The sequence below is a fragment of the Cebus imitator genome, unplaced genomic scaffold (genome assembly GCF_001604975.1).
Source record: "Cebus imitator isolate Cc_AM_T3 unplaced genomic scaffold, Cebus_imitator-1.0 Scaffold11, whole genome shotgun sequence".
NCBI classification, from domain to species: Eukaryota; Metazoa; Chordata; class Mammalia; order Primates; family Cebidae; genus Cebus; species Cebus imitator.
In genome coordinates this window covers 3,947,441-3,972,245 of record NW_016107326.1, presented here as the reverse complement: position 1 = coordinate 3,972,245, position 24,805 = coordinate 3,947,441, and the positions used below count along the sequence as shown (strand labels likewise).

Genomic DNA, 24,805 nt, shown 5'->3' with positions numbered 1-24,805 from the left:
TTAGCCAGCTGTAGTGATGTGAGTGCCTGCGGTCCCAGCTCCTCGGGAGGCTAAAGGGAGATCACGGGCCCAGGAGTTTGAGACTGTAGTGAGCCATAACTGTGCCACTGCACTCCTGCCTGGGTGACAAAACAAGACCCTGGGAGGGAGTCAAGGGTTGATCCACCAAGGCTCTCCCATCGCCATGGAGAAGGGGCAGGGCTTGGCCTTCTCCCAGTCCTACTCTCCTTAAGCTGCAGGTGAGTCTCCTCCCCATCGGTGCCCTGACTGGTATACAAGCCATTTACTGAGCACTCATTGCACTGATGCTTTACAGATGATTGTGCCCGCCCTGTGGTTCCTCTGTACACAGCTATTTGCAGGCAGCACACGGTGGAACTTCACTAGGCAGCTGGTGTGACACCACTGGAGTGACAACAGGTGCTGAAGTGATGTGGACAGGGACAGGAGGAGGAGGAGGAAAATGCACCAAAGGCAAACCTCACTGGTTCCATAATTTTGCCTGACCCCAGATTTCTCTTATGTCTAGAGCTTCATAACACATGGTAGAGTTACATTACTCCTGTCTCAGTACGAACGTCCTAACCACCTGAGTCAAATAACTTGCTACGTGGCACTGTGAAGACAATCAGGCCTGTTGACAAGGTAAACGGCACATGGTTCTTTCGACCATGAGGACAAGATCTCAGCGAACTATGAACTCAACTGATGTCAGCACAAGGAATCTACATTCCTACAGAAAAATGTTGGATGATTACTCTGGATATTCTTATAGCACACACCAGAATATGAAAAACAGAAAAGAAATAATTTTTTCCCATTTTCATGGGAGAAATTGTAGAAGGGAAGAGAAAAGGTGAACAAAAAACATAATCTAATTCCAAAGATGGAATTAGATCCATACCTTTGTGCCGTAAGGTTCTTGTTCTAATTAAAACTAAAATTGCCATCTTAGACTGGCTCTGCATATGCAGTATACTTCTGATTTTCTCCCACCGTCTGTGCTTATGATAGATGTAACATCAGCTATTCTTCAGCTTTAACCACAAACCGTAAACAACTGTCTCAACGTACTAGAAAATTAATCATCGAAATGCTAAATAAGCATATTATTAGCTTCATTAAGCACATAAAACAAGGGCTGGATGAGAAAACAGAATTAATAGAAACACAACCTGCCTCTTTACTTATTCAAAATCAAGGAGGAAAGAACATTTTCAACATATGTGTAAGCCCTTGAGATTTACCTTCTCATCGACATCACTAGTAACTTTAAAACAAAACCCCAAATGGCATGGCAATGCAAACAAGTGGGAAAGAACCAGTGTCTGAAGTTCTGATGTGATTGCATTAACCAACTGAACCAGGAGCAACAACATAATACAGGAAAAAGAGGTGCCTGTTTATTATTTGTGTGATCAGACCTTAGGCAGGTCTTAAATTTTATTTTAGAAGGGGTGTGCCGAATTTGGGGAGCAGAACATGAAGAAGACTTCTAGAAGCACTTAGGAAAAGAAATGCCATGTGAGCTCCAAATAAAATGAACTTAGAAGTCAAAGGAGGGTAAAAGCTGAAGCTGATCCATGGGAAGCAGAGTCAAACCCAAAAGAATGCAGGGGCGTAGGGCCCAGTTCTCCAAGACTGCTTCTGAGTAACGGCCATTCTCTTTGAGAAAAGCAGACCTAAACCATGGATTTGTCCACAGCACAGCCCAGGTGGACACACAAGAGGACTGCATGCAGTATCTACCAAAAGCTGGTACATCACCAAGCCACAAAACCCGAAGTTGGTCCTCAATGCTCATCGAAGGGAAGGCATGAATCTGGGCACTGAGAAGGAGGCAATAAAGCCTACAATTTTTTTCCTACCCTGAAGAAATTTAAAATCTGCCAGAGAAACTTTAAAGGCATTAACATTAGCTGAGTAATTTGCTGTTCAGATTGACTAAGTGACTTGTTCAAGCTCACATGGTTAATAATTTATGGAATGAAGCTTAGTTTTCTTTCAGGAAGTGAGGAATCAAGTAATATTAAGAACACAGGTTACAGAGAGGTGAATATTGTCTTTATTTTGCTTTGTTAAAGCCAGATAACCTCCAAGGACTACAGTCAATTGCTTTTAAATTATCATCATCACCAATAATAAGGAATATACTTCAGTATCTGGTTCTCAGCTGAGCTTTTCACACTCATGGGGAGAAACATGACAAATTCCTGTTTCCTGCAGGATGATAATGCAGTTTTTCCCAATGTCCTAAATAATAACCTAATAGCATTTTAAAGCTCTTATGAGGAAAATAATGAAATCAAATGTATCAGTATAATTCTTTCCCTCATAATAAGGAGTTCTATATTATGAAAAATATTTGAGTCTATCAGCCAGATGAAGATGGTAAAGTCTCTTATGTCTCACTCCAGCAGAATCACAAAGAAAGAAAAAGATAGCACAGGGGTTAAGAAGAGTTTATGAGGTAAAACAGAGAAATAACAATCTCTCTTCCTTTTCCCTAAATAAGTCGACAGGAACTGACACCTCAGCACCTTCAAAGACATTAGCAGTAAGACTTCCCTTCAAATCAAAGAGACATGCTTATTTGCTTTAGAGCTCAACAGCTATTTAGTCCTTTACCTGAACCACTGTATCATGCTTCCACCAAAGCAACCCATTTTCTCACTTTTAACTGGGAATTTAGGTATTGTACCAACTCAAAGTTCTTTTTTCTCAGAAGAGAAGGAGGCAATTTCATTCCCACACTTCTCGTTAATTCTCCCTCTTCTTCAGCTTTGACGGTGCAGGGGTGGAGGGGAGTTGTGGGGAAGAGAAGGCAGACCAGAGACGAAGCAACCCTTACGTGCTAACAACCCAAAGGTAACCTTGGTAAGAATGTATGGGAAGTGCCCAGCAGATGTCACCACAGGAGTAAAGATTGATTCTGAGAAAGAAATTGTTGGAGCCATGCACAAAACAGCTTCTCTGTCATTACCTTCTTTTGGCTTCTTCATACTGTAGGCTTAGCCTGACCTTTTCAGCTAAATTTGATCTACTTCTCACTCCAATCTAGTGTAAGAAAAAAAAAAAAAGGAAAAAGTCAATTAACTCTGCTAATGAATGAAGTAAATTGCTTTTGTTTCTAGGAAGTATGTGTAATTGAAAAGTTAAAGAAGATAGTATTGAAATTGGGAAACATCAGTTTTAAAAGACACTTACTTTATTGTCTCAGTAGGGGCAAAACATTTCTTTCAATTCAAGCTCATCTGTTTTTCAAATACTTTAACATTATTTTCTCTATTTGTTAAGTTCAAGATTGAAAAAATCTTGATATTGCAAATACCAAGGTAAATGTGTCTGATATCTTAGAGTTTATGAAGGGTGTACAGGTCAATAAAATTTATGAACTGGAACTAATTTCTTTGCCTTTTTGAGCCTAATTTCTATCATTTAGCTTTCGACTGTACAAAATATAAACTAAATAAATTCAAAAATTAATTTTCAAACAGGTAAGCCCTACCGTTGACCTCTACCTGGTTTACTTTCACAGCACATATTTCAAAGTAGCATAAGAAAATATGAAAATAAATGGGAACGTATTAAGAAGTAAATACTTGCTAATGGCATCCCAAAATGGAGAAGGTAAAATAGTTAACAATAGCCAAGCCACATTAAATATTTAAATGGCAGATATAAATCACAAATTAAACATTTTAATATAATCAACTCAGATTTATAAAAACAAGTTTTCTTATTAGTCTTAAAAGGCATGTTTTTCTATGTCTCACTGGCCTAATGTTTACTTGAAAGGACTAAATTTCCAAGACTCTAAATGTAATAGGAAAAACTTAAATTCTTATATGCCTCTAGCCTTTCCATGTGTCTCAGAAGAAATACCACATGAGAAAGTTTGAACAAAGCTATTCAGATGGACAAATCCTGATATGCTTGGCACCTAGACAGAAAAGATAAGACTATGATTTTTAAAACTAATCTTACGAGAATGAAACACTCAATGCACAAAGCCAGAATCCAAGTCACATATACTTCTGGTTTCAGTTCACCATCCATATTGCAATTAAGGCCCATCAAGGACAACACTGGGCCAACTCTTCAACACTGATAACTTACATCTCCGGAAATGCTTGTTTGTGACCCAGCATCAAGGGTCTGTCTGGAGAGAGATAAATGAGAGTTCACAGGACTAGATCTCAAATCTGGCTCAGATCTGCCAATGTTCTGATCCAAATGAAACCGCTCCTGCAGCTTAGCAAGACTCTGTTCAGAAAACACAAAGTGTTTTATAAAGCTTAACATGTAAGACAGCGAACCTTCCCCACCAGGTGAAATTAAAAGGAAAGAGCTAATCTCAATGGAAAAAACAACTACTTTATTCTAGTAGGTACTTACCACTTTATATAATTGAAAAAATAATAGGAAATAATATTGTACCTACATACATGTGACTTCGGGAGAGATCACATTAAACCAGTTGTCTTATCTTTCCCAAGATAGCATTTTCCTGTGAATAATGGTATCTTTACAATACATGCATGTCTTATTTTTTAAAATTTCATTAAGAAGTTGTCTCTTGCAATAGGAACCTACTCACTTTATGCAACAGAAATTCTGGAAACACAGAGTATCTGTAACATAATCTCTCATTTTAGATACAGTAAGAGAACCTCCTACTTTGAAGACTTCTTCAATTACGCCATTGTACATCTGGACAGGAGCCAAGAGATTATTTAGTTCACATCAACATTAAGGATTAGGAAACTGAGGCTAAGAAGTTGCTAATGAGTGGCACGGGCCTCAAACAGGCCCGTGTGTATGTGTCTACTGCATGGCACTGCCTGTGGTGACATGTTTGGCTTGGTAAAGAACATAATCAAAAGCAAATGTGCCTGCTGCAGGCACTCAGGTTTAATATACTGTGATTTACTTTAGAGGGAGAATATGAACAAGTGAAAGTATTGAAAGGGAAAGACTAATCTGAATCACTTTAAAAAATAAAAAGGAAATCCTACAGTAATACTAATTAAATGGTAAGAAACCATTATTATCAACTTCAAAAAAAGCCTGTATTTAATCCCGATATTTAAATTTTTCATGATTAGGAGGAATTAGAAAATACCAGAGATCTGAAATTTTTTACCTTTCTTTATTTTCTTTCAAAGGGATATTTACATAAAATATAAATAAATAAATATCCTCATATATATATGTATATGTGTATATATATACATATGCATACATATATGTATATATGTATACATATATACACATGTATACATACATATATACCTATATAGGTATATATGTATATATACATATGTATACATACATATATACCTATATAGGTATATATGTATATATATATATGTATACATACATATGTATACATATATATACACATATATATGAGGATAAAACTTAAATGGTCACATTAAATAACAAAAAAGAACAAAAAAAAACCTTATAGTGATCTTGTGCAAGTCTTTTCCATTTTTCCACCTATACAGTGAAAAAAATAATCAGTGTTTTTCAAGCTTATCTGTGATGGCAATGCATTCAATCACTTTAGTAGGTTGCTACTAGTATTTTTTAAATGAAATAGAAGATACTAGAAAATAGAATCAAAGTGCATCGCCAGTATTAAGAGTAGGCATATTTCTGTGAAATTCATTTTGAGTGTGTGTGTGTGTGTGTGCACATGCACACCTGTGTATCTATAGGTACACAACAATTGCGTGTTACTGGGTTTTGATGTAAAATCTATTTCTTACTGTGGTCAGAGAGATTTGAAAGTCACAGAAGATATCTAAAGTCCCTTCTAACTCTACTGTCAATCTCTGCATCTACTAATTAATTATTCTATGTACTTTAATAACTGAAAAGGAATCTTATCTTTTAATCTAATTGGGCCTGCATATGAATCCAAAGTTTATAGGAAGAATGAAAGACGACCTAAAATTGTTGAATTAGAAGGCTGCAATGTAAATTTGTTCCAGTTCCATTAACTTTTTTTTTAAAGGACATGCATTTCTGAAATTACTGACTTAATGAGCAAGACAATTGTGGAACAAAAACAAAATACACACAAGTAAAATCTTGCACGTGTTATATATATGTTAAAACCACATTAACCCAGACTGCGTGGGTTTGAACAACACTCTTGCTACTTACCAGCTGTATGACTTTAATAAACTTTAATTTTTCTGTGCTGAATTTTTTTGTAAGCTGAGAATAACAGTGCCTACCTTTAGTGGTTGTTGTGAGAATCAGGGGAATTATTTATATGCAAGGCAGTTAGAAGAATGTCTGGCAGAAAGTCAGTATTTATAATTATTTGCTATTATGTCTGTTGTCTTTTATCTCATCTCATAAGTTATTTCAAATTTTCCAAAATGCAAAATTACATGGATCCAAGAATATTTATCTATATTCAACTAATATTTTGAAAACCAATATGAAGTAGTTAAATATGGTATTTAAATGCAGATGTTCTATTGAGAATGTAAGCATCATCAATGACTCTAAGATTCCCAAAGATGTGAACTAAATTATTCCTCAGCTAAGTAAAAACTCCAAATACATGAAATAAGAATTCTTAGTGTTTGTGATAATTACGGGATGAAGGAAAGGAGAGGAAGAGAGACACCCTTAAAAATAACTTGACTGTATTTGCTAAGTATAGATATTCAGAATACTGATCACTTAATGGCTATTTTGTTTTTTGCACACATGATGCTGGATCACTGGGAGTTAAGACCCACAGGCTGAGATGGGTACAGGTTTAGTAAGGGGATCTACGGCCATCAGCAGCTTTCCTAGGATAACTGTGTAAGCATCCCCTACCGGGCTGGCACTCCCCACCCACCTTTAGCTGGCATCTCAGAATCAACTGGGTCAGAAAGCTTTTCTAAGCTCCTCACATAGCCTCATCTCCAAAAAGCATGCCTTCTACGTACTCACAGCAAATGACATATCTTTTGTGTATCCTGGGCTGCAAATTCTGCTTATCTGGGTCCCATATGAAGTTTTCAGTGAGTTTCAGGGTGCAGCAAAATGTTAATCTCCTCACCTGAGCTCCAGGCTCCACCACCCACTATCTCAAAGGACATCCAAAGGCTGCTTACAAAGAAGTGTCCCAGTCACTTGGAATCCTTCTGCTTCCCTCCAAGGCAACAGGCTACCTTCGTGCCTGCAACAGCCTCCACAGGGCCCATTCCGCACGAATGGGACAGAGATGGAAGGGCCATCCGGACTCTGAGGGAGCACTACTGCCCCAGTGAGAGTTTCTGGGGGCCTAAGAAGGTACAAGTTTGGCTTAACAAAATGTCTTGTAATGTACCTGCATCAGATCTTGTTTTTCTTTTTCTCCTGAGCTAATGGCCTTTCTGATAGATTTTAGTTCTGTTAGAATGGCTTTGGCTTCACTGAGTTCATACCCGCTCTGGCCTCCAGACATTTTTTTATCGATTCTGTTGAAAAGAGAAAAAGAAAGAAAAAATATCAAAGAATGGTAGTATATAAGTTAGACAGTAGGAACTGGTTTTGGAATTGTCTAAGTTAGCCAATTATTTCACTTCTGATTCTCATATACCAGCAATCATCTTTTCAGGTTGTTTCTCTTCCTTTCTCTTCTTTTTTATTTGAGACAGAGTCTTGCTTTGCCATCCAGGCTGGACAGAGCTGGGCTCACTACAACCTCCGCCTCCTGAGTTCAAGCAATTCTCCTGCCTCAGCCTCCTGTGTAGCTGGGATTACAGGCACCCGCCACCATTCCTGGCTAATTTTTGTATTTTTAGTAGAGATGGGGTTTCACCACGTTGGCCAAGTTGGTCTTGAACTCTTGACCTTGTGATCCACACGCCTCGGCCCCTCCTTTCTCTTTTCATCATAGCCAGCTAAGATTTCTCCCGTCCCCCACTTCAAACCCAATCCATTTCTAATCACTTTGGGGCTCAAAAAGTCTTTTTGTCTTCAATCTGTTTGAATGATCCCACTGCTGGCTGAACCCAAACCTCATCAAGTGCTGATCCTGATCTTCACCCAAGAAAGGTAAAAGACATGGGCAAATGCTTTAGCAGAAGAACACAGGGGCAAATAAACTGCCACCTAATTTTATATGTTTTGCTATAATGTCTGTGCAAAACCTGGCACAGGGCCTGCAGCTTGGGAGACCTTAAATAAATGGTCAATAAATTATTATTTATATTAATGAGTATTCTATAATGTTTGGATTGTGTGGTTAGTTTTTTTATTTCTCTCTCTCTATATATATATATATCTATATATATATATGTACAGATGTAGATATATATATATATGTACAGATGTAGATATATATATACACACACATACATATAAGTATTTATTCTGCTTTTATGAAAGTTATGAGTCAAGATAAAATTGCTTGCCTTGCTGAATGAGTTCAAACTTAGGCAAATGGCAGAAGGGCAGTGGTCATTTCTCAACTCATACTGAATAAACAGCTCTTCAGTGAGCTAATTTATTATCCCTGCAGAGCTGCTTACCAAGTGTCCTTACAGTTTACGTTGTCACCTTAGGCTAGAGGATTTCATGTAACCTAATTCTTTGTGTTTGAAGGGCCTAACCAAATTACCTAATTCTTTAAAAAAAATAGTTTAATGTACTCTTCATGATCATTCTCCTGGTCCTCTCCAGCTACCTGTGCTGTTCTGGATTTGTTATTAATACAGCACGAGTTTTCCTTATGGGATGTATGGTTATGCCTCTGCCCCAGCCAACAACTCTATACATGTTTACATGTTTTGAGTCTTATATCCAGAGTCTCCAGAGAAACAACACCTACTGAATCAGAGAAAACAGACTCTGAGCTCATTTGGTTTAAAACATTTAATACTTAATATTTATTTTTAATGTGAAAGGTATAATCTGAAAACAATAAAGCAATGCCATCTTAATCACTCTTCCAAACAAAGTCTACTCAAACAAGTACAGCTTGTAGATAACATATTTCCCCAAGTACTGTTTTAGTAACTATCTTATGCTGCTGAACAAGCAATTAAAGACTTAAAGAACCTAAGAAAATAAAATAAACTTGATCATAAGATCATCTGATAATAAAGTACAACCAATCAAGTCACAGATTAAACACATGCACATATGCGCATGCAGGCGTGCGTGCGCACGCACACACACACACACACACACACACACACACACATGCACACAGTGTTTAGAATGGGAAGGGCCCCTAAAGATCCCCTAGTCACGCTTCTTGCAAATGAATAAGCCAAGGCAGAAAGTTGATGCAAATTTACACCACGAATTGCACAGACACTTAGCTAGCAGGCGAACTATCCCAAAATGACAGATTCAGGACTGGGACTCTTATGACTATCACATTTAGAATACCTGATGGGACTAATGCAGTACTTTGACTATCAGCTAATTCTATTTATTTGGGAAGAGATTTATCAATGGAATTTCTGACTCCCTTAAGTATTATATCCACCAACTTAGCTGAGGAAATGGTTTATTAAACAAAACAAATGATATTTCCAAATATAGCATTTTGACATTTTCAGATGTAGCACTTTTTAACTAAAAATAAAAACTAAAAACTAAACCGTGAGATTTTATAAAATGGGATGTAATGGGACATCCGAAATTGTGTCAAAGTGAATTTCTAAAGCTCAAGTAATTTCTTCCTATTTGTGTAAAGTCTTCAGAATTTAATGATAAAACATATCTTTGATTTGGAAATAAACATAAACTTTATCATTTGAAAATAAACGCAGGTAAGTTGTTTTCAGAAATAAACCTTAACATTTAAAAATAAAAGCAGGACTAGCTCAAGACTGCTAATTTAAATTTCAGAGAGCTTTAAACACAGGAAAATTTCTTGGCTATCTACTGCTCAACAGAATGCTAGATATGAAGAACATAGCTCAGCTTTTATCATAGAATGTTTTTTGGTCTTTTTCTTTTGCCTCCTTTGAACTTCTCTAAGTGTTGTCTTTTTCCTTTATTTCCCTCTTTCTTGTTTTTCTCCTCTACTTTGCATTTCCCACCTTTTCTCTTTTGACCTTAATTTGTCATAAAATAAACCGAAATATGAGTATCATTTGCTGACTTAAAGAATCATGCTTTTTGTTCTTAACATGAGAAGTGCCATTTTTTTCCTAAAAATTTTTTTGGAAGTTCTTGACTTGAGTATGCCCTATAATTATTTTTTACTCAATATATTAGTCTCTTCTGAGAAAGAAAAGATGTTCATTTACATTCCTTCTCTGGAAAATGTCCACCCTGAGAACCAAATTTTCATAGAATCTGTATATGCCTGTGACTTGCTGTTTCAGCACTAGGCTATTTTCCAATTCTGAATGCACACTGGAGGCCGCAAATGGAAATATGCATCTTCCTGGTATCCATTTACACATAGGCTACACTACTGCTTAGGCCAAAGTCAGATTTGGGACCACAAACTAGAACGAATAACGTAGAGAACAATGCCGTATTTGTCTACCCAGCATAAAACTAGTGTACCAAGTAAAATGAAAGCTCAAGTTTAAATTATATTGTAATTCCACATTCAACAAATATATTCCACTCTATTGTAAATAAATGAAAAGTTACAAAAGCCTACAAGAAGATTCTATCTAAACCTTTTCTGCCATAACCACAAATATAAGTCCCTTTATAGTATCAGGAGTGTGGTTTTTTAAAAAGTCTGGTTGCTGTGTTTGATTGCTGATCATTCAGGGTTTTAGTAGTATGGTAACTAACATTAGAATAAAAACAGCTTTATTTTGTCTATAGTTAAGATAAACAGGAGAGGTCTCTGACGTTAGATATCATCTCTTTCTGCTCTTGGTTCAAGGGATTAGAATCACTGCAAGAGAATGCCTGAATTTCTACAACAAATGTCTATTGTTTTCTTGTGGAATGTTATTGACAGATTCTTAAACATGCCTTAGATTTCTATAAAAATTGCTTGCAAGCAAACTGCTTTCAAACAATACAGCATTGTTATATCAATATAACAAAGACAGCAAGTTTGGCTAACCTTTAATCCCAAGTGGTGACGTGAGTTATAATTTCATGTGCCTTAAAAATGTGGAACATATGGCTAAACACTTTATGGCACTCTTCAAAGTTTGTTTTGTCTCCCTACCCACCATGAAGCCCTGCTTTATGCTAATAAACATTTACTAAATAACGCATTTATGTCATTCTAGTTCTGCTTGGTTTTCCAGGGAGCTCTGCAGCCAGCTGAGGTTCTTACAATATGGCTGTACTTGAGAAGCAGTGGGGATCTCATAACATATACCTGGCATAGAGACTAGAAACAGGTTATTTTTCTAAGCATTCTCCATATTATTCTAAAGTGCAGTCAAGTTTGAGAATCACTAGGGTGGGAGCATCTGAAGGAATATTAAGGTCATGATTATATGCAGTGAGCAGGCAAAAAAGAAGTCTGAGTGATAAAAGCACATGTGGGAAATTAAAGTCACGTGTCTGACTGGTGGTCAAGAGCAGCGCCTGGGTATCTCAAGGTATGACTAATCACCCAAACAAGAACAACCAGTTTGTCTGGCCAATGATACACAGGATATTTAAAGGGGGTGACACCTTGCTGCTTGGAGCATCCCGAATTTCCTAAGAGCAGAAGGCAAAATAGGATTCCACAGGGAAAAGAAACACAGCTGGGTACTTTCCACAGAGGTGACGCCTGAGACCAGCTTGGCATTACTGAGGTGCTACCAAGGGAGATGCCGGGAAGAAAATGAAACCTGTCTGAACATGACACTGACCAGGGATATCCCTAGAAATATTGTACCGCACTTGGAGGCACCAAGCAGGAGGGAAGTTTTACCTCCTCTCCATGGTCATGCGGCTGTGAAAACCATGGACTGCTTCTCTCCCATGAGACTCCCTGTGGAGTAGACTGCAGGATTAGAAAGGTCCAGGTGTGCCTGTCATGCTTTTTGTCATGGGCTGGGCCTCAGCAGCAGGGAGAATAGTGGCTTTCTCTAGAATTACCAATGGTAATTCTAGACTAGCTCTAGAACTAAAACAAGGGCTTTTAAGGCGTCATATCAGTGAAGGCATCAGGCATTCAGTGGCTTTCAGGGGCCGGGAATGGGGAAGGAATATCCTGATCCTATGACCCACTGTCACCCCCTTTTCCACTTAACCTGGCCCAGCCTACGGCTCTGCTTATGGCCCAGCAGACTTCAGTACCAAACGGGAAAGACAGAGGAACGCAAGAAGTGAGGCGTGCACTCCCACTCCTTTGCTAATAATCCTGACTTGCTCTTGTTCCCCTGCCATCTGTCAGGGTTAGACTCTAGGTCATCCCTGGGGCTGACAGAGGGAGACAGACACGCCTCCACCCGAAGGCCCAGGGCAGCTGCAGGCTTACATAGGGGTCAAGTGCAGCAGGCCCAGTCTAATGTGGAGAGGAACTTCTTGTGCCTAGTCTCTTAGATCTGCACCACATCTCAGAGGAGGCCAGCAAGGGTCCAGGAGATAAAGGTAAGACAAAGGCTTTTCACTTTGGTATCTTTAGATCTCCAATGATTAATAAAAACTTTGGATCTTTTCAAGTGTAGAGATCTTTCCCAAGTTTTTCATCTGTTGATTGATTGTTTTGTTTTCTTTTGCAGTAGAGCTCTGAACTTACGTTTCTTTGAGAAATCTCTTATGTAATCTGTACTTCTATTTTCTTTGTATTATTATTGGGGAGCTTATTCTAAAATTGATTCAGTATTTTCATACTTACTGCTGCAATGTTTCAAAGCCTTGTTCTTTATAGAGCAGTTCTTGCTTCATCTGTGAGAGTTCTCTCTTCAGCTTTTTAACCTTTAAAGAGAAATCAATATAAATATTAATGTTTGCAAATAATTAGCAACATAGCATATTGTTTTAAAAGATAATAAATTAGTAAACTATTAAACACACAAATAAAATCATTAGTTAAAGTAACATTTACTTTCTCCTTCACACAAATTCTGTGGAAGGGATATTATTTATGTTTAAAACTATTAGTAATATGTATTATTACTACTATATACTTTCATTACCTTACTTAGCAACATTCTTAAGAGTTGGACATCATCATTGTCTTCGGCCATAAAGGGCAGAATAAGAACTTCAGGCCATGGCATCTCCATAAAAGTGTGTGTTTGTCCTTCATTCACTGTGCCCAGGACTACTGCCCACCCCTCCGTTCCCTGAATGGCCTGGTCGTTCCCTCTGCCTGGAAAGCTCTGCTTCAGATCTCCCGCAGTTGACTCCCTGCCCCTCCAATGCTAGCTGAAATGTTACCTTTTCACATAGGACTTTTCTAGCCTCCTGCCCCTGCCATGACTCTGTTTTATTTAGACCAGAGTATTTTTCAGGAGCTGAAATTCTCCATGTACACTGTCTGTCCTCATGAGAAAGCAAGCTGCATCCTGCCAGCTGTATCCTGAGCATCTACAACCATGTCAAGCAAACACCAGATGATCAATAAATATTTGTTGTCAAACTGATAAAATGTATTTTTCTGTTGTCAAATATATTCTTTGGTAATAAAAATTCTAAAATCTGACAGATCAGAAAAGCAACATATGCCTGGTTTAGTCACAAACTAATAAAGGTCTTCATGCGAGGGTTAGAAACTTAATTCCATATATTAAGTTAGAGTCTTAAGTTTTTTGGTGTTTTGTTTTGTTTTGTTTTGAGATGGAGTCTTGCTCTGTCAGCCAGGCTGGAGTGCAGCGGCATGATCTTGGCTCACTGTAATCTCCGCCTCCCAAGTTCAAGCGATTCTCATGCCTCAGCCTCTTGAGTAGCTGGGATTACAGGGGCCTGCCACCATGCCCAGCTAGTTTTTGCATTTTTAGTAGAGAGGGAGTTTGACCATGTTGCCAGGCTGGTCTTGAACTCAAGGGCACAAGCAATCCACCCACTTTGGCCTCCCAAAGTGCTGGGATTACAGGCATGAGCCACCATGCCCGGCCAGAGCCTTAAGTTTTAAACACATTCTGTTGTGCAATATTTAAGTGTGCTTTTAAACTTTTATGTTGATTTATTTTGCTCACTCTACAAATACATATTGACTCTACTATGCATCTAGTGCTAGGCCTGAGTATGAACAAAAAAGATATGATCCCTGCCCTGAGGGATCTTACAGACAACGGAGCAGCCAGATATTGAGCAAATAATTACCCAACGAAAGAAATCTTACCAATTACTAAAGGTGTTCTAAAGGAAAAAGTTCAGGATACTTAGATATGCCAAGAGAATAGAACCTAATTTGGTCCGAGGGCTTGGGTGGAGCCTGTCTGAGGAAACAATGCTTCAATTGGGAGGAAGGATTAGTGGGGGCTCATTTGGTAGAAGGGGTCCTCAAAAGGAAGAGCTTGTACAAAACTCTAAAGGGACAGCGGGGTGAGGGGGTATTCAGCAAACCTCTGGAATTTAAAGAATGCCACTATGGCTGGATTACAGAGGGTGGGGGTGGAAAAGATGGAACTGGAAAAGGACTGATATATAGATGCCACATTGAGAATGTCTAAATCTTACTTTAAGAACAATGAGAATCAAGGAGGGATTTTAAATAATCACTGTGACAATGCTGTGCAGACTGACCAGAAGTGTCACAAGGGTCCATTATGCCACACTGTGGGCTGGCATGTGGGCAAGAGCCAGAGGAGGAAGATACTTCAGAGGCAGAATCAACAGGACTTGGTGATGGACTCAGCGTGGAGGGTGGGGAGAGCATTTGACCAAGACCATGTCAGGATTTTGGCTTGCCACCTGGGTAGATGAAGGTGCTTTCCTGGGGAGCAGGACCAAATGTGGAAGAAAAGAGGAAGGATTTTCTTTAAGACATTTATTTCTGTGATGTCCAGGAGACTTCAAACTAAGACATTCTTTATCTTGAAGAGCTATTGGGGCTCCCATGTTCACTGCAGCAGCATGCTTCACAATAGCCAAGATACAGAAATATTCTAAATGTCCACTGACAGACGAATGGATTAAAAAAACACAGTGTGTATACACAATGGAATATTATTCAGCCTTTAAAAAGAAGGAAATACTGCAATATGTGACACTATGAATGAACCCTGAGGACATTATGCCAAGTGAAACAAGTCAGTCACAGAGGGACAAATACCGTGTGATTCCACTGACATAAAGTATCTAAAATAGGCTCATAGAAGCAGCAAGCAGAATGGTGGCTGCCAGGTGCTAAGGTGTGCAGAAATGGCAGAGTGCTAGAGGAAATAAAGTTTCAGTTACACAACACAAAAATTAGTCTAGAGATCTGCTGTACATTGTTTTTATAGTTGAATATATTATACACTTAAAAATTCTGTTAAGAGGATAGATCTCATGTTAAGTGTTATTACTACAATAAAATAAAAATTGAAGTTTAAAAAAATCTGAAATGGACTTGACAAACTTGGCCTCTGCTCTGTTTAGGTGCTGTGAGTGAAATTTTATTCTGTTGGGTGACAATCATATAGGAAGCTAACCTGTGCTTTCTCTGTTCCCCACATTATTTAGTTTACCTAAAGATGGCTATATGCTAGTTTTATACTGGAGAGTCTTCTTAACGGACAACCTGAATGATTTTTAGCTCCCAAATACCGAGATGGCATTTTATGAACTATTAAAAAGTTTGCTCCCATAAGTGAAATGAGTATTTCCAACCAGACATTATTTCTAGTTGTTTTGGTTTTATCAGTATGGTCTTAATTAGCAGCTCAACACCTTTCTACTCTGGAACCACTTGGCATCATTCTAGCTATTGGAGGATCACTGTTTTCCTTCTTTTATTCTCTAACCCAGTCTCAAATGTAGGACAAGAATGTAAAAACAAATGTCCTTAGATCACAACTAGAAGATTAAGCTAATGCTGGCCTATAAGCTTAGCACAATGTAGACTCAATGAGCTAAATTCATAAGTACTTTTAATGTATTCCAAGCACTGTGCTTAATACAAATACCCATTATTAGATACAGTTTTCATTCTCATTTTATTGGCAAGGAACCTGGGACCTAAAGAGGACAGGTAAGTAACCTGCTGAAGGTTACACTGCTATCACAGTCAATCTAGAACCAGGAGAACTTCTAAAAATACAATTTAAAAAGTTTTGTTATTAATGGCATAATACATGTAAAAAGAAAGACAAACTAGAAAAGTCGCAAAATTACCTAAAGAAAATCTGTGACCCTTATTCTGCCTTAGAAACTTCATTACTCCTGTATCCCACTAGAAATGAAGACATGAACAGCCCACGATCCCCAGTGCCTGTATTTTCTCTCACGTTACTGAATTTAACTACAGCTGTAGCTGACCACCTAATTTTATTTCTATGGAGCCAAATTTTACAACCCAGAGTGCTAAACTGGAAGCAAGAGACCCACGATTTCTGCCATCTCCCACTGTCTATACTGACTAAAGAAACTGCTATTTTAAATTGATTTCAGTTATTTCTGAAAACCAGGAAGATACTATGATTAAATGTGACGACTGAAAAACGCAGAGCTTATTACCACATCTTACAATCCTAGTGTCATAGGTTTTGAAGGGGAAAGAAGATGACAATGAAGGAAAAGTAAACTCTGGAAACCTATAGACCAGAGAAAGATCAAAAGACCGACAGGTTTCAAAAGTGTGCCCTAAAAGTGAATCTTGCAACATTAAAGCTGTAAGGAGTAAAATGATATTTTACTAATGACTACCTTCCCTTTTCACCATTTTCTCCTTTGTCTTGCAGGGAACTTCTTAAGCAAGCCAATAAAGGGTAACTGTCAACTGCTCCTTCTGGAAATCTTTCTATTGACTACCACTTCCACCTTACTAAAAATCCTCATCTCCCTATCTCATCTCTAAAGTCACCTTTAAAGAAAATAAGAAGTCAACTCCAGATAGTCAAATAGTCAGAATAAAACACTGCTTAACTTTCATAAAGAATAGAGGAAAGTGTATGATAGCTAGTAAATGGAATTTGTCATCAGAAATAAGATGGCTAAACACAGTATCTTTTTTCAAAAAAAAAATCTTTTGTTTAACAATAAAAAGGAAATAAAACAAAAGCCAATGAGAAAAATCATATAAAACATTTATGAAATATACTATCTTAAGATACAAATAACAGATACATATTAATATATGGAAGGTCAATGCTAGATATCCACAAATAATTAAACCAGTAAATTACCACGTAACCCAGCAATTCTACTTCAAGGCATATACCCAAGAAAAATGGAAACCTATGTCCACACAAACACTTGTACATGTAGGTTCACAGCAGCACTATGCATAATAGCCCAAAAGTGGTAGGAACCCAAATATCTGCCAACTGATGACTGGATAAATAAAATATGGCCAGGCACGGTGGCTCATGCCTATAATCCCAGCACTTTGGGAGGCCGAGGCGGGTGGATTGCTTGAGGTCAGGAGTTCGAGACCAGCCTGACCAACATAGCAAAACCCCATCTTTACTAAGAATACAAAAATTAGCTGGGTGTGGTGGAGTGCACTTGTAATCCCAGCTACTGGGGAGGCTGGAACAGGAGGATCACTTAAACCCAGGAGGCAGAGGTTGCAGTGAGCCAAGATCTCACCACTGCACTCCATCATGGGCAACAGAGTGAAAATGTGTCTCAAAAAAATTAAATAAATGTTTATTCATATAATGGAATATTATTTGGCAATTCAAAGGATGAAGTTCTAATACATGCTACCAATGTGAACAAACCTTGAAACACATGCTAAGTGAAAGAAGCCAGTCACAAATGATCACACAGTATATGATGCCATTTATATGAAATGTCTGTAACAACAGGCACACCTGGAGAGACAGAAAACAGTGGCTGTTCAGGGCGCGGGGGATGGAGGAGGCAGGTGTGGGGAATGCGGAGTAACTGCTAATGGGTACAGGGTTTCCTCTGGAGGTAGGGCAAATATGTCCTAGAGTTAGATTATACTAACGGGCATGCAAATATGAATGTACTAAAAACCATTAAAATGCACATTTTAAGTGGGTGAATTGTATGGTTTCTTAATAAAGCTGTTAAATTTTAAAAAATAAACTAGCAAATGGAAATACACATGGTAAAACATCATTAACAAAATCACCTCCTAATAAAGACAAAATTGAAAAGTATTATGTCATTACATACCAATTAAACTAGCAAAAATTAAATACAAATAATAAAAATATGGTCCAATGGTTTCCTATTTCAGATGCACATCCACAACCTTTCCAGTGGTGTGTCAGGCCTACATGCTCTTCTGTCTTCATTTCATCACCTAGATTAACTCTCTTCCTCTCTCCCTTACTACTCCCCACGTTCTCTCTCTTTTATGGCCAGTTTTCCCACCAGCAGTAAAGAGTTTCAGTTCTTCTCTACTAAAAACTGCTTTAGTTGTAGCCTACAAAATTTATACATGTTTTTATGACCACTTAATTCTAACTATTTCTATATTTCTATTTAATTTTGTTAACTCATGCATTATACTGAAAGTATGTTTAAAAGTTTCCTGTAGGCCAAGGCAGGTGGATTGCTTGAGCCCTGGAGTTCAAGACCAGCCTGGGCAACATGGCGAAAACCCTGCCACTACGATAAATACAAAAATTAGCCAAGCATGGTAGGGTACCACCTGTGGTCTCAGTTACTTAGGAGGCTGAGGCAGGAGGATCACCTGAGTCTGGAAGACTGAGGCTGCAGTGAGCCATGCTTGTGCCACTGCACTCAGCCTGAATAACAGAGCAAGACTCTGTCTCCGAAAAAAAAATAAAGTTTCGTGAAGAGTTCTGCATTTTTTGGCTTTTTGTTATTGACTTCTAACTTAATTGGCATCCTGGTTGAACAGTATGCTCAATATAATAATAATCCATTGTATTAATTTTTAAAGGGCATCATTATGACTAGCCTGCAGCTAATTTGTATTAGTGAGTAATAGAAAGAAATCTGCATTCATTATTTGGTGAGCTCTACATACAACCATTAGACCAAGCTTATTAACTTGGTTGGTCCAATCTCCCCACCCCAATACAGCATAAGCTCCATGAGAGTTGTTACTTTTGTTTGTTTTGTTTATGCTACACCTCACTGCCTAGAATAGTATCTGAAATGTATCTGTTCTCTGCTATATCATTTGTGTAAAATAGCATCTGGCATATATGAAGCCCTAAATAGATAACTGCTTAATGCATGAATGACTAAAGACTTCTCATCCTGGTAGTTAATGCATTTGATTTTTAAAATGTCTCACCATCGGGTTGGCTTTGTTTGTTACTCCCCATTGTTTTCTCAATCTTTTCTTTAAATGTTTTGTGGCCAATTTAAGTTCATGATCGGGTGTTTCACATTTAAATCACTCATTCATCTGGGATTATTTTGATGTCAAAAGTAGGGTACTGACTCATCTTTATTTTCGAAATTTCTACCTTTATTTAATTTCTTTTAACATGGGCAAAGAGATATCCTTATACATTCACTGAATAATCCAGTTTTATTCTAATCATAAGGAATGCTACTTTTATCATATTTTAAATTCGACAAGATGTTTCTGCTTATTTGTGGATGTTCAGTTCCACTGAGATTCCTATTTTTGTGTCACTATCACACTGTTGTAATTACTGGCAATGTATGTATTTTAATGTAGTAAGATAAGAACTTACAATTGCCAACTCAGTTGCAATAAACACTCATGCATGTAGAGTGTGGTCTCTAAATACAACATCTTACAAAAAGAATCAGTTTCTTGAATAAATGTCTGATTCCAGGTCTAGTGCAAAAAGAAGTCAAAAACATATTTTCAGGCCAGAGTAAAAGAAAACTCTCAGAATACTAGGATCAAAGGTATGAGGAACCAATATAAAGAGGCTCCTGTATCACAAGATAGGAAAATTTGTGGATGAATAAGCATACAATTATCTAAAACATGTCAGTTATGTTTAAATCTGTGAGAACAAATTGATACTTTAAAACCTAAACAAACAGGCCAGGTGCAGTGGCTCATGCCTGTAATCCCAGCACTTTGGGAGGCAGAGGCAGGCAGATCACTTGAGGTCAGGAGTTGGAGACCCGCCTGGCCAACGTGGTGAAACCCCATCTCTACTAAATACACAAAAATTAGCTGTGCATAGTGGCACATACCTGTAATCCCAGCTACTCGGCAGGCTGAGGCACAAGAATCACTTGAGCCTAGGAGGTAGAGATTGCAATGAGCTGAGATAGTGCCAGTGCACTCCAGCCTGGGCAACAGAGTGAGAGTTTGTCACACAAAAAACCAAAAAAGTATAAACAAAAACTCAACTCCATTGGTAATCTCTGGCAGGTGTTAGAGCTAGGGCACAGCTTCTCATTTCATCCATCTATCCAATATGAGCTGAGGATCAGTAAATTATTCCAACAAATATATAAATAAGGAACGGTATACTTAGACTATAATATTTTTGCAATCCCTAATGGAATAATGAATCTAGATGATCATAAATTACTACAATAAAAAAGAAGTATGTACTTCCTGATAGATATATATAGCACAACCCATGATGAATGCCCACCTCCAAAAAAAGTAGATCTCATAATCCTCTACATCTAGTTAATAATTTGCAGGAATTACAGGAACAAAGGAATTTGTTCAAGTACACCATGGGGATATAAGATAGAAAAATCAGACAGCGAGGAATTCTACAAACGACCTGTTTTTTTTTTTTTTTTTTAAGTTACAAAGAAAAGAGTGTAATTAAAATTAGACCTCAGGCTGGGCTCGGTGGCACACACCTGTAACCCCAGCACTTTGGGAGGTCGAGGCGGGTGGATAGCCTGAGGTGAGGAGTTTGAGACCAGTCTGGCCAACATGGTGAAACTAAAAATACAAAAAGTACCCAGGCATGCTGGCTCGCGCCTGTAGTCCCAGCTACTCGGGAGGCTAAAGCAGGAGAATCACTTGAACCCAGGAGGCAGAAGTTGCAGTGAGCCGAGATTGTTCCACTGCACTTCAGCCTGGGCGAGACTCCTGGACAAGACAAAGTGAGACTCTGTCTCAAAAATTAAAAATAAATAAATAAATAAATAAAATTAGACTTCAGAAATATATTTACCAATTGCAATATGCAGACCATATTTAGACACTGATTCAAACAAGCCAACAGAAACAAGCCAACAGAAACACAAATGAGAAACATAAATATTGATAGGGAGTTTGGACGGCAATACAGAAATTCTAGTTAACTTTTCAAATATAATAATGGCATTGTAGTTACTTTCTTCTTAGCTTTAAAAATGCATGCTGAAATGTTTACAGATGAATGACACACTATTTCAAATTGTCATCAAAATAATTCAGAGGGTAGGGTGAAAGTAAAACGAATGAGATGTGATGGAAATATGGGAGAAAATCATACTATTATCTCTTCTCATGTATATCGATTAATAGTTCCCATAATAAAGCATAGTCATGTGTCACTTCATCTTAGAAATGAGATGTTGGGCAATTCTGTTATCATGTGAACATTACAGAGGACACTTACATAGAACCAGATGGCACAGCCTGCTACACACCTAGACTATTTGGCACAGCCTACTGTTCTAGGCTACAAACCTGTACAGCATGTTACTGTACTGAAAACTGCAGGCAGCTGTAACAAACTGCAACATAATGGTAAGCATTTGTATATTTAAACATATCTAAAGATAGAAAAGGTACAGTAAAAATATGGCATTATAATCTCATGGGACCACCATATATATGTGGTTTGTCATTCATGCAATGTCATTATTTGGACTATATTTTTTATCATTATTTTTTGAGATAGCACCTCACTCCGTTGCCCAGGCTGGAGTGCAGTGGCACAATCTCAGCTCATTGCAACCTCCGCTTCCCAGGTTCAAGCGATTCTCGTGCCTCAGCCTCCCAAGTAGCTGGGACTACAGATGTGTGTACCACCACATGCAGCTAATTTTTGTATTTTTATTAGTAGTAGAGGTGGGTTTTCACCACGTTGGCCTGTCTGGTCTTGAACTCCTGGCCTCAAGTGATCCTCCCACCTTGGCCTCCCCAAGTGCTGCGATGACATGTGTGAGCCACCATGCCTAGCCACATTAACTATATTTTTAGATGTAAGGCAAATTCCCTCTAATAACATGTCCAGATGATATTCTGAAAATTTATGGCTATGATAGATATGTTAAAAGATTTTACATGTTTTAGATATAAAATATAATAGATTCTACTTATCTTTATGTATTAGTGCTAACAATTATTCATCTGAATCTTTTCCTCCTACACAGAAAATGGTATGTTAACCATATTTATGATAAACTGCACAGATTTTAAATGTACAATATGATGAGTTTAGACAAGTATATATAAACATGTACCACCAGGACAACCATCAATTATTTCCTCATGCCTCTTTATAGTCTATCCCCACCTGGCCCCTAGCAACCACTAAACTTTCACTGCTTTTGAAATTCATCCATGTTGTATCAGTAACCTGTTCCTTTTAAATTATATTTTATGGATATACCACAATTTGTTTATCCATTTATCTATTGATAGACACTTAGGCTGGTTCCCAGTTTAGGCTAACAAGCATGAAGTTCTCACAAATATTTACACTCAAGTCTTTGTGTGGGTATATGCTTTCATTTTGGGTAAATACGTATAAATGGGACTGCTAGATAGTATGTTAAATATATGTTTAACTTTGTAAGAAACCGCTAACTTGCTTTGCAAAAGGGTTGTACCCTTTCACATTCCCATAGCAATGTATGAGACTTCCATTTGCCAATGACATGCCATTAAGCACTGCTGTAGCTATACCCAGTAAATTTTTATACAGTGTATTTTCCTTTTTCTTTAGTTCAAAATATTTTTTATATGTTCCCGAGGTGCTTTCTTCTTTGGCCAATGAATTACTGGGAAGTATGCTAATAATTTCCAAGTATTTGACAATTTTTCCAGATACATTTATAACGTCTAGTTTAATTCCAGTGCAGCTATATTCCGTATGAATTTGAGTCCCCTTAAATGTACTGAGACTTCTCTTCATATTCTAGAGTAAGGACTACATTTGTGATGTTCCATATGTACTTCTGCTGTTTTTAGATGGTATGTTCTATTCTATAAATGTTAATTGGATCGAGTTGGTCTATGGTATTGTGTACATCTTCGACATCATTGCTGATTTTCTGTCTACATATTCTATCAATTACTGGGAGAAGGGTGCTGATATATCCAACTTTAATTGTAGATTTGTCCTTCACCTTGCAGTTGTATTGGTCTTTATTCCAGGCATTTGGAGCTCTATTAGTATGTGCACACATCGTTAAGATTCTTATGTCTTTTGATGAACCAATCCATTTATAATTATAAAATCTCTAGTACTAGTCCTTGTTCTGAAGTTTAGTTTGTCTGATATTACTTTGACAACAGAAACATTCTTTGCATTTGTATTTTCATGATCTATCTTCTTCAATATTTTAATTAACATATCTAGGAATTTATATTTAAAGTAGGTCTGTTGCAGCTATCATGAAATTGGGTCTTATTTTAACCATTCTGATAATCTTTGCCTTTTAATTGGAGTATTTAGGCCATTTATTAATAGATTTAGTATATTACCTTTCTTATTGTCATATTTTCTTCTTCTATTCTTGCCTTCTTTTGGGTTAACTAAATTTTTTTTAATGATTCCATTTTATTTCCCTTATTGGCTTAATAGTGATCTCTTTTGTTTGTTTGTTTTTTGAGGCAGAGTTTCGCTCTGGTTGCTCAGGCTGGAGTGCAATGTCTCAATCTCGGCTCACTGCAACCTCCGCCTCCCGGGTTCAACCGATTTTCCTGCCTCAGCCTCCTGAATAGCTGCGATTACAGGTATGTATCACTACGCCCAGCTACTTTTTGTATTTATACTAGAGATGGGGTTTCTCGATGTTGATCAGGCTGGTCTTTAACTCCCGACTTCAGGTCATCCGCCCACCTTGGTCTCCCAAAGTCCTGGGATTACAGACGTGAGCCACCGCGCCCAGCCTCATTTTATTTTTATTTTAAAGGGGATACTCTAGGGCAGGAATCAGCAATGACAGCTCATCTTGTGGCCTGTTGTTTTTTTTGTTGTTGTTGTTGTTTGTTTGTTTTTTATGGCCCACTAGTTAATAAAGGTTTGCAAATTTTTAACCATTATCCAAGAAAAGTGGAAAAAAAGAAGAAAAATGTGCAAGAGACTGCACATGGCCTGCTGTAGGAGTTTTCTGATGCTGCAAAACAATCATGAAATTAGAAGCTTAAAATTAATTACAATTAAATATTTAATAGCTCACTAGGTTCTCTGGGCTCTCAGGTCAAATTATTGCAAAGCTGAAATCAGGGTTAGCCAGGTTGAGTTGTCATCTGGGGCTTTGCAGAAAAATCCACTCCTAACTGCAATCTCACTGTTGGCAGCATTCAGGTCCTTGTGGCTCTAGGACTGAGATTCGAATTCCTTGCTGGCTATCAGCCAAGGTTGCTCTCAGTTTCCTCCCATGTTGGCCTCTCCCTCTGTAATCCAGCAATAGTACATTCAAACCCTCTCATGCTTTGACATCTAATGTCCTCCTCTACAATAACCAGCCAGAGAAACTGTTTTTAAAGGGCTTCTCTGTCACCTCCAGTCCCCCAGGATAATTTCTCCATCTTAAAGTTAACTTTGCCATATTAAATAATGCATTATATTCAGCCAGGAAATTATGAATGGCATGTATACTAGGAAAGGTGGGGGAGGGGAAAATCTTGGGAGGACTGGAAAATATTTTCAAATTCTGC

The 24,805-nt window shown here is 37.8% G+C and overlaps 1 protein-coding gene across 4 annotated transcripts in view; it reads right to left on the bottom strand.

The window, feature by feature from the left end:
- Positions 1 to 24,805, bottom strand: part of WWC2 (WW and C2 domain containing 2) — a 210,143-nt gene that overhangs the window by 62,943 nt on the left and 122,395 nt on the right. For all 4 annotated transcript variants that reach the window (XM_017549366.2, XM_017549396.2, XM_017549386.2 and 1 more), the window contains 4 exons: positions 12,770 to 12,849; positions 7,346 to 7,475; positions 4,120 to 4,266; positions 2,984 to 3,057 (listed from right to left, as the gene is read on the bottom strand). In XM_017549366.2, coding sequence (XP_017404855.1) covers positions 2,984 to 3,057; positions 4,120 to 4,266; positions 7,346 to 7,475; positions 12,770 to 12,849 — 431 coding nt within the window. The remainder of the gene's footprint in view (positions 1 to 2,983; positions 3,058 to 4,119; positions 4,267 to 7,345; positions 7,476 to 12,769; positions 12,850 to 24,805) is intronic.